Source organism: Orbicella faveolata, unplaced genomic scaffold (assembly GCF_042242905.1).
Source record: "Orbicella faveolata isolate gen_17 unplaced genomic scaffold, um_ofav_v1 contig_35, whole genome shotgun sequence".
In the NCBI taxonomy this organism is placed as follows: Eukaryota; Metazoa; Cnidaria; class Anthozoa; order Scleractinia; family Merulinidae; genus Orbicella; species Orbicella faveolata.
In genome coordinates this window covers 26394064-26404556 of record NW_028301564.1, presented here as the reverse complement: position 1 = coordinate 26404556, position 10493 = coordinate 26394064, and the positions used below count along the sequence as shown (strand labels likewise).

Below are 10493 nucleotides of genomic sequence, written 5' to 3'. Positions count from 1 at the left end.
GTGCGATATTGCTTTCCCACAAACTAAAAACGTAACAAAGTTCAAATATCAGAGAGCCGGTTTTAAAATACTCTCCGGTTTGTGGTTTCATGTTGTGGAACATTTTTTTTTTAATTGGATTCATAATTTGATGCACGAAGAGCTTGTATACTCGAACGGCTGTACGGAGGTTTCCCTGGGATAATTCTCCTAACCGGGGGCTTTTGCTGTCTGTATAATCGTAGGATAGCGCTTCAGTCGCAAACTTTTCTTCAGCTTTTGTTTTCTTTATTACTTCGTTCGTTGTTATAAACAGCAGGTCTGACACAAAATGAAAGGAACACACAAGACGCAGTCGTCGGAGAAAAATATGTGAGAAGCCTGTTTATCTTAAAATCACAACATGGATAAGTTTAGTTATCCAGGTACATGTACAGTGGAATCTCGTGTTTTCGAACCTCCAAGGGAAACGGAAGCTTGTTCGAGAAATCGGGAATTTGAAATAGGGGTAGAATTACAGTGACGGAAAAGCGAAGCTCGAGAAATGGCTATTTCTCAATATATATTTACGTTCAGTTCCGGATTTTAACATTCTTGTGCCTTTTCTAAGAGGACAAATCGAAAAATGGATTGCTACTAATTGCTTTGAACGGTAAACGCTTCTTGTTTGTCGGTCTCAGAGTAGAAGTCAATTCAAAAAAGCAAGAACACCAAAGTAGAAACCAGATATGATTGAAAACCCTTGATTACGGGTTGTAAACATTTCCATGAGACTATAGGGTAGACAATCAGGAAAATAGTATTTCAAGTGCCACCGCCAAATTAGTTAGCAACGATTTCAACTTCGGTGCCAACGTTATCCATGGTTTCGCTTTGGAATAAGCAACGATAGAAAAATAACTGAACTGCAGTGTAATCCCGATTTTTCGAACCTCCAAGGGAAACGAAATTGGTTCGAAAAATCGGATAGTTCGATGAATCGGGGATAAAATTAGTGTTCGACCGAGGAGGGCAAACGACTTTTGGTTAGATTATCGGGAGGTTCGAGAAATCGGGATTCTACTGTATTCCAGGAACAATTTGCATAGAAAGACTATTTTCATTTGTCTACCAAACTCAGCCGTCAGTCCATACTTGATTAAGTGACAATAAGGTAGTAGCCAGAAGGTCTTGCTCCGATAAGAAACTACCAATCATTTGATTTATAGAGCCAAGATCTTGACAGACCACAGAGACACAGAATGTTTAGTACCGAACCGAAACTACTGTGTAAAAAAACATGGGCCCATGAAGCTTAAAAAAAAGCATACACGCGGACAGATATGAATATTCACGATTAGTACTGAGCATAATTACCTTATACAGTCGATTTTTATTCCTCAGACACCCGACAAGAAAAGAAAATTTTCATTGTTCTCTTGCTGGTACCCGTCTGTTACCAAGGCAACGCATGTACAGCTGAACAAACGAGTACCATCTAAAAGTTTAATTTAAATTTTAAATTTTGATCTCCTTGACAACGGATGAATAAAGTCAGTAGATAATCAAATGAACTAGGAAGTTTGTATCACGACCTTTTAGCGGCAGCGTATTTGATTGAAACAAACTAAAATCACGAATTGTTGTTTCACTACCACAAACGCAAACACTTTTTGGTCCCGTCTGACCCGTCATCGAAGGTTTCTTTAATCTGGGGTTATCACGTGACTCTACGTCACCAGGCGTTTAAAAAAACTCCGGCTGCTTTGTGTTAGTGTAAGAGTTGATAAATATAAATAGGATGGATTCGACCAGCTTTGAGAACATCAAGTCGGCTGTACAGGGACGTAACTTCAAGGACGAGAAGTTAGACGCGTTGAAGTCGACCCTCTCCTGTTCTTATGGATATCTATCCGCCGAGCAAGTCGCTCAACTTCTTCCGGAGTTTTCCTTTGATGATGACAAAGAAAACGTCGTCGAGATTTGCGCTCCGCGGATGTACAGCATCAACTGCGAGCAAGCAACATCTATACTGGGTGTTTTCTCGTTCGACAAATCGAAAATAAAAGCCTTGGAAGTTATTGCTTGCCACATCGTTGATAATAACTTGGCGGCTTTGGACAGTGCGTTCGATTTTTCCAGCGACAGAGAACGAGCGAAGGAGATTCTCGTAAACCGGCCCCGCTCCGGGATGCAGCCTGGATTACCTCCACAACTTTACCCGGGTACTGGGCCTCCGCCCGGAGGTTTCCCTGGGATGGTACTCCAACCAGGAGGTTGCCCTGTACCAGCACCGTATCCAGGACAGCCGCCTTACGCGGGACAAAGCCCTTATCCTGGAGCAGGACCACCCGGGGGGATGTGTCCTCCTGGTCAGTATCCCTACGGACAACCTGGCCCGGGTGCAGTTCATCCACAGTATCCACCTGGTACAGTGCCACCTCAGTATACACCCCCTGGGGGATATTATCCATATGGAGGTGCAGGACAATAAATTGCATTTATTCGTGTAAAACTTGCAGGGGCGCAGTTAATTTTTCAGGGCAGTCAGAAATTAAGAATAAGATATAATCTGAGCGCGTACGTATGTAAGACTGCAACCCTGAAATATGCCTGCCTTTGACATAACAGAACTTGTAGTTTACTGATTTTCATTTCTTTGCTTCAATATTAGCTTGCTTGTTATTAACTGTGCGTGGTAATACCATGCATAGAAACGGAAATAATGAAATAAAGTTGTGTTGTGCTTGCAGTACAGGGTGCTAAAAAATGGACTGTAGTTTAATCTTAGACGCCAAGAAAAAAATACGACATGATGAATTCATTTATAACAAGCTATATATCTGTCATCCTCGCAGACCTAGGAGCTGCTTATCGGGACGATGCGATATTTTCGGGCGAAAGTTTACTTCAAGAGCAGACAAGCCCCTGGGCACTTATTCTTACCGAAGTTTTACCAAACCAGTTCCAGACGTGTTCGAATTCGGTCCCGCTGATTGGCCAGAAAACAAATAATCAGCGAGGAGATTTAGCCGGGCGACTCTGTGGTGTTCTTACACGAAGTGGTTGAAGCGAGTTAATTGGCCAGGGAAGGTTCCAGAAAAAGAGATTCAACGAAGCCGAGGAAATCACAAGCAGTAGCATGGTCGCAAGGGAACAATATTCGTCGATCAATTTTCACGGCAGACTTTTCGAAGGTATATCGTAAATTTACATCGCTAATGTACGCGATTTCTACACTTATACTTAGCAATCTAAAAAGTCAGAATGTCTCGGGCTCGCCAAGAAAAACGCTTGTCTCGCCGTCTCGCAAAGTCTCGCATTTACCATTCACCACCCCTCTTATTAACCGAGCTGGAGGTCTGTATCGGTCGTGTGTACAGACCTCACTGCGTTCGGTCTGTACTCACGACCTCGGTCAAGATTCTCCCATACAGACCGACTTAGCTCGGTTAATAAGATGTTTATTATATGGCAAAGAAGAGAACTTTAATTCGTTTAATTTAGTTGGTTTGCTGACATTTTGCTTGCAAACGAAAATGAGCTTAACTCCGCTTAACTTAAACCTGCTGAAATTTGCTCTTCCTCTTTACTTTTTTTCTTTTTGCCATCAGGCTTTTTGGCACTCCCATAAATGATTGAGAAGAAACAGGAGCCGTAATTATGGCTCCTGGAAGAAAATAAAAGAAAACGGTGAACATTTTTGTATTTTAGTTTGCTACTTTTTCAACGCAAAATGAAACCGGTCTAGATGCCGGTCTAGGTGGGAAAACCTAGACCGCGGTCAATATCGATTTCAGCCAATCAAATTCGTGAATTTGGTAGTTCCCAGTCCTTGTGAGACACAGCCATATAATAAAAGTGAATATATGACTTATTATATTTCTCGACTTCTGAAACTTTCCACGATGTGCGAATCTCCGTTGCACTGGCCATGCAACTCTGTCGATCGAGTGTGGGGAGTATCTGCCAGCTGCATTTTTTTTAATATGAGGGTTTTTCTAGACTTGAAAAACTTACTTGGTTTGTGTGTCCGGAAGGCAACTGTAAACATGAAAATTCTGGAGACTTCATGCGAGTATGACGGCAAGGTGAAGAAATAGAAAGCCTGAAAGGCAGCCACAGAGCAAAGATACTGTTCAGCTGTATTACTATATGAATTTATATGAACAGCACTTTTGAGTTGAATCTTTTGACACCTAACCATGGCCAATGTAAATATTTGACAACAATCCTAAATGTAAATTGCCTTTAAAAAGATAGCGAAATGAATATTACTATGCATAAAGCAGAAACAAAATAAAGTTGACCCGTCCATGCTATTCTTAGTTTTCCCTACAATAAGGTGTCATTTCTTGGGTTTGGGCCTTAAATAGGGTGTCATTTTTCATGTCCTTCATCCTTAAATAGGGTCAGGATTTAAGACCCTTCGAGGCAAACAGCTATCCGAAATTTCTGGAAGTACCCCCCCACCCCCCCTCCTGATCACAATAAACAGCAACATTGTTTTTTGATAGAACTTCGTCCAGAACATGACCCTGAATTTCTCATCCCTGGTCAGTGACTCCGGGCTTTCATACAACAAAGCAAATTCTCCCTTTCCGTCCAATATCTCTTTATCACTCAATCTGGTTTCCCTTGTACCAGACATGACTAATCAATGTCACGTACATTAGCGATATAAATCACGTACATTAGCGATAGAAATCGCGTACATTAGCGATAGAAATTTACGATATACCTTCGATAAGTCCACCGTGAACATTCATGGGTCAGCCAAAAAATGATAATCTACTGAGGTCCGCAAACTCGTGGCTTGCGTTACAATTTTATTTGTGTCACGCAAAGAAAATTACGCCAGACCCTGGTGGTCAAAGTGGGTGTGGGCGGGTCTGAGTTCAGGAAACAGAGCGCGGGAAGATTTTTTAATTCAGTGATGTTGAGATTCCTTTGAAAGCTTTCGCATTGTAATGTCGTAGTATTAGCATGAAAGAATTTCGTGGTAAGAAATGTAAACTTCCTGTGGGTTTTATTGCATAGGTAGCGTTGTCTTTTGTGAAAATTCAGGCGATCAGTCTTAAAACAACGTGTCAAAGCGAACAACTCCGCTTGACAATCAGTGGAATTGTGAAAAAAAGTATAATAATTATACTTTTTACGAATTATTCGTAAGGGGAAATTTGTAAATAGCCAATTCTTCAGTGAAATGGGCGAAAACTAATAGAATTCTTTGGGCTGAAACTCGGAACTTTCACGAAATTGTTGAGGGCAAATATATTTTTAATTTAATTTAATTTGATTTAATTTTTTTAAAATTAGTATTTTTTAATTTAGTCAATATTTGATGGTTTTGGTACGTTTTTAGTTAATTTTTAGCGAACTTTTAAACCTGTAAAGTGCTGTTGAATCACCGGAAAACAGCACTATATAAGTGTCATTATTATTATTATTATTATTATTATTATTATCATTATTGTTATTGTCATTGTCATTATCATTATCATTATCATTATCACTATCACTATCATTATTACTATTACTATTACTATTACTACTACTACAACTACTATTACTATTACTATTATTATTTTTATTATTATTATTATTATTATAATCAAAACTATAACAAAATTCTCGAACGTGATTGGCTATCAGCAGCCCGATTTGAGCATTAATTGGACAGTGTATACGCGTCATGCTTGTAATTGGACAGTACCCGTCATTTTGTGCGCGCTGTTGCGGTGCACTTTGTTGAGTAAACTGCTGTGTTTTTCAGCATTCATAACGACGTTTAATCGTTCAGCGATCAATGGATAGTTTGTTCGTTTCTCGAATTTTGTCATAGTTTTGATTAATTGGTAACAGGACATCGTGTCGTCCAATTCAGTCTGTAACCATACTCGTGATTAACAAATCGGACTCCCGCGATTTTGTTAATCACTCGAATGATTACAGACCGAATTGGACTCCACTTAGTCCTATTACCATTATTTATTAAATTAGATATCAGGGATTTAGACCTTTTCAGTAGAAAGATTTATCCTGAGTCCTGAACAGCGCTGTTTATATCAGATTGCACCACCAATGAAACTTGCTGTGCGAAAAAGATTTAACAAAAGTCACAGATATGGTACTTTTTAGTTTTATTTGTCAATAGTTTCACAGAGATTAGTCAAATGTGTTTCACTCTGTACGACGGAAGATTTTCCATCACGTGGTTACCAGCAGCGCGTTAACCATTTAACACATCAATCCGGGGTGAACCCGGTCTAGTTTCAGCATTTTCTCTCCGAGTTGTCGACAGAGCCTGGAAAAACTCTTCACGATTTTGGTGTTAGCGCAATACTTCTTCGAGTAGCCAGCTTCCTTGTAACAAGTGATAAATTCCTGCACATCCTGGCAGATGTTAGAGTTGGAATTCATCTCCTCCAGGAATCGATTCACACACCTTCTGTGAACTCCTCTGGCACATGCTGGGCAGGAATCATAGCCTGAATAAGAAAATTATTTAATTTCAAAAGAATGCAAAATTAGCTTTAGGGAGACTCCCCTATGAGAGAAAGTAACTGGGCTGTTCCTTGCATCTTTTGGTCTATGTTTAAATAAAGTAAATATAGCACACGAAATTTTAAAATCATCCTTCGTTGTATGGGTGTCTGATTTTATATTCTTGTATGTTTTAGGGGTGCAAACTGCTTATTTTGATACTACCAAGGGTGCTGGGGACGGACCCACCATGTTCTTAACGTCAAGGCGTGTTTTAAGGTTGCACAGGAAAAAACGTAAAAAAAAAAAAACGCCATCATATTATGCAGGTTAAGATCGCGCTTGAATTATTTAATGTTTTTTCTTCATACAGGAAAGCACTGGGTGACCATGTCTTTTTCGTCATTTAAGTGACTATTACAACTCTAAAGGGTCCAATAAGACATATGCTATACCGAAATTGGTCTTCTTCAGGGGCTTGATTCAAATTCCTACAATCAAAACGAGAGTCTCCCCACCGAGAAAATCAGTCACTTGCAAATCATAAGAGAGTTTTAAAAAAATAAGATTTTAAAAACCGCACAAACGCCACCTTTTAAAGCATATTGCCCCAATTAGTTCTTCTGTGCAGGTTAAGGCCGATTTAATACCTCGAATGCATTCATTTCAGTATGACTTAGTCGCAGCAGTGCGCACCCCCCTCTCCACCGCTTCCCTCACCGGGCAGTATAGGCAGTCTGATAAGCGGCGCATAATTCTCAGGTTTGTAATCTACAGAATCTAGGGCGTCGGTCGTCAATCTTCCCCGAAGATTTCAAATGCCTCTTGCTTTTGTTGTTCTGAGAGAATCCCGGCTTCATTTGCGGTGATGTATTACGTGTCCCATCTATTAAACTCTAAATAATTGTCTTAGATGACTCACCAACGTAATCATGCTTTGTGGATGCTGGAAAAGAAAAGAAAGCCATTGACAACTAATCACCGAGTCATAATGAAGCTTGGCAATCTGGTATATCCCCAGAATTTATAAACTGCCAAATTCTCTCTCAAATTTCTCTTGACAAATGTATAACGATGAATTCTTTAATCAGTCATTCCAGGAAAAAATTAATGTTTTGATCCGAAACAGATTCTCAGGAAAATGGCAACATATAGTAAAAAACGTGTAGACGTACGGAAGAAGAACAGCTGGTAAACCGACTTTATCAGTCTTGAAAAGTGAACGAGATTTAAGGGGACAGGATAGGACTCTGCTGGGAGAAGCCCTGATAAGGCTTGATGGTGATGATGATGATGATGGTAATGATACTGACGATGACACTGATGGTAAAAGCCGACGACACGAGCGTACGATTGATTTAATCATCACTGATTTATGCCCAGCTCACTTGTTGTCCTGTTTCCCCGTAGAAACTAGATAAAATTAAACACAAGTTATGTTGAAGTCTCTTACCATGTAGTCTCTGCTCCAGGTTTGTGTAATTATGATCGCGACAAACGTTGCATTTCTTGTCCACCATTCCGTGTTCCAAGACAACGTAACTGTAATCTTGAAGCCAAGCACCTCCATCACATTTTGCAAGCGATCGTTCCAAGCAATTCATGAATGTCTGTCGAGAAAAGTTGTGTCAAATTTCAGTTGTGTGAAACACTGATGAGATGTGGCACCGAATTCTCTTTGAACACACTAATCTAGTTCAGTTAATTGTTTAGCATAAACGCCATTGAATTCGCAAAATGCCTTTGCATTTTATTTAAAGTACAGTTTTACCCCCGTGGAGTACTCCCATACAAAAAGGAGTGGGGTAGAAAGGCCTTTTTGGTACGTCTTAGGATATTGATCCGAAAAAATATGACAGAAGACATTTGATAATCAATTTTACGAGTAGAAGGTATTCGAGCAATCGTCTTTATCGCTATTAAAAATTACGAAAGCGTCAGTTGATGTGTTGTTTTAGAATTGGTTCCTCTTAGGGGTGAAATCATTTTCAAGTCACGCCCACAAAACAGGATCTTGGAACCCTTTAAGAGTTTTTTGCAAGATTTCCGACTAACACCAAAGTCCTTTTATATGGGAGTTCCTCCCTTGGAGTTTTACTACCTGTAGAGCTCTGCAGTAGACACGATTTCTAGCATGAATTCCTGGTCTGCGTCGTCCAGTGAAATTCTTGGCGTTCACGAAAACCTGTTTAAATTCATGGTTGCATTTCTTGATCTCTATATACTCGCAAGGTTTTTTGGTGACCGCGGTGGGCGTGGTGCCGACACAGCTGTAAAACTGAAAACAGAGAACAGCGGCGAAGAGAACGAGAGCAATTGATGACATAATGAAGGAACTGAAAGGCTCCTAAAACAATAAGAAAAGAATAGTGATTAAATTTCAATGCTAAAACAAAGCAGAGTGCAGTTAATAGCAAAAACTCGAGTTGCAAATGTCCTAAAGGCCGCATGTTTCCTCGCTTCGGCGCAAGTGTACTCCGGTCGTAATTTTCTCGACGTCAAGTGCCAAAGCTAGACTCTTGCAGAATCTACCGAGCATTCTTATACCCATGCAGCAAGCAGTTGGCCGCGGTTTCTTCGGTTCTTATGTGCAATTTATAACCACCTCGCTATTTCGTTCACCTCTAGATCATTATTTCGCGAAGAAAAAAATCCAGTAGTTTATTTTCCTTCTTAAAACCGCCTTGAACGAACAATCCGTTGGGATTAGCAATCCACCGCAGTTTCAAATTTTATATAATCGTTTGAACATAGACCCTCCTGAAATTTTTTCCCTGATCTAAACTCATGTCAACCTAAAGGTTATGTATTCAGTCAAACTCAATTGTTGTGTTTTAAACTAACGGATAACACATTTTATCGTCCTAATTTTAAAATCACCCGTTACAACTTAGCCCAACAAAGGTGATTTTACAATCGATCTATACTCACGTTGATCTCCACTGCAGCTCGGCAGAAAGTTAAACGCGTCCTTAATGGGGCGTTTAAAATTGTTTCATTTTATAGACGACCCAAGAATTAATTATGGATACTAAAAGACCAGGAAAGAGACTTCAGCTCTGTTGTCTGTTATAAAAGAGAAATACAAAAGAAACAATTGACGCTCTTGCATGAATATCTTGTGCTATGAAACTAACATAAAGGAGACGCTCTTAAAAATTTGAGTGTTCTATTGTCAACCTTTTTACGCGAGCTTAGTTTCAATATATCTACTTTTGAAAGTAGAATAAAAGGCAGCTTTAATTAAGAGTCAAAGAGGTTGCCTTCCTTGGTTGCGAAATTCAGGGCGAGTATCGGCCATAAGACCTCAATTGTGGCAAGCAAATAATGCCAACAAGTTAGTGGACTTATATTATTGTGGAACCTTTCAGTTTTGGATTAATTAAAAAATTGATTTGGGATACAGTCATGTGTGTTCCCAGTCAATTTTGTTAATAACTTCTGAATAACTTCTTCTTTAACTTCTCCTTTAACTTCTCCTAGTTCATAACTTCTGAATAGCCAAGGTCTTGCTTCAAACATCAATAACAGTGCTTCAACCCATAGCTTCTTTGCTGCCAGAAACAATGATCAGTGTATTGACACAAGTCGTATTGCAATTTGACTTTAATATTGTCTGGATTTCTGCTTGTTACATTTGTTGGACTGATAAATGCACAGAGCCTGAGTTTTGTTAAGATGAGTAAAAGGGTAAACTTGAGTAACAATGCCAACATTTTCGGTAAATAGAGCACAGACAATTAATATCAGTCTCAATGTACTGAAGGATTTAGTGTAATGATCCAAGCCATCATTATTTAATTAAACAGCACTCATTTGAAACACTTTCAATATTGTTTCATTATAATTTGAATGAAACCCCGTCGCCCATCATCCTATTAGTTGCTTGTTAATTTTTTCAGTTGCCCGCTTGAGTCTTTCCCTCACAATTAATACAATTTTTGTGCATGACTGCCGTGTAAATTACTTCATTGTGATTGGCTGATAGGAGCCCAATTTATCGTTAATTATTAATTTGCACCGCAGTGCAAATTAGAACACGCACCTTC

At 39.4% G+C, this 10493-nt stretch overlaps 2 protein-coding genes across 2 annotated transcripts; one reads left to right on the top strand and one right to left on the bottom strand.

The window, feature by feature from the left end:
* The first annotated feature begins 60 nt into the window (after positions 1-60).
* On the top strand, positions 61-2973 carry LOC110043461 (uncharacterized). Its single transcript, XM_020748907.2, has one exon. The coding sequence runs from the start codon at positions 1760-1762 to the stop codon at positions 2450-2452; it is 693 nt and encodes a 230-aa protein (XP_020604566.1). The 5' UTR covers positions 61-1759; the 3' UTR covers positions 2453-2973.
* A 3111-nt stretch (positions 2974-6084) lies between these two features.
* Positions 6085-9415, bottom strand: LOC110043456 (uncharacterized). The gene is made up of 5 exons (XM_089274237.1): positions 9376-9415; positions 8546-8791; positions 7898-8054; positions 7367-7390; positions 6085-6449 (listed from the first exon to the last, which is right to left on the bottom strand). The coding sequence occupies exons 2-5, from the start codon at positions 8768-8770 to the stop codon at positions 6199-6201; spliced, it is 657 nt and encodes a 218-aa protein (XP_089130363.1). The 5' UTR covers positions 8771-8791; positions 9376-9415; the 3' UTR covers positions 6085-6198.
* Positions 9416-10493: the final 1078 nt, after the last annotated feature.

Excerpts from the sequence above, each read along its gene's own strand:
- LOC110043461 (XM_020748907.2), top strand. The coding sequence starts at position 1,760 with ATGGATTCGACCAGCTTTGAGAACATCAAGTCGGCTGTACAGGGACGT.
- LOC110043456 (XM_089274237.1), bottom strand. The coding sequence starts at position 8,770 with ATGTCATCAATTGCTCTCGTTCTCTTCGCCGCTGTTCTCTGTTTTCAG. Across the intron at positions 8,055-8,545 it reads TCTACTGCAGAGCTCTACAG|ACATTCATGAATTGCTTGGA; the intron begins GTAGTAAAACTC and ends TTTTCTCGACAG. Across the intron at positions 7,391-7,897 it reads CCTGGAGCAGAGACTACATG|CATCCACAAAGCATGATTAC; the intron begins GTAAGAGACTTC and ends TTTCTTTTCCAG.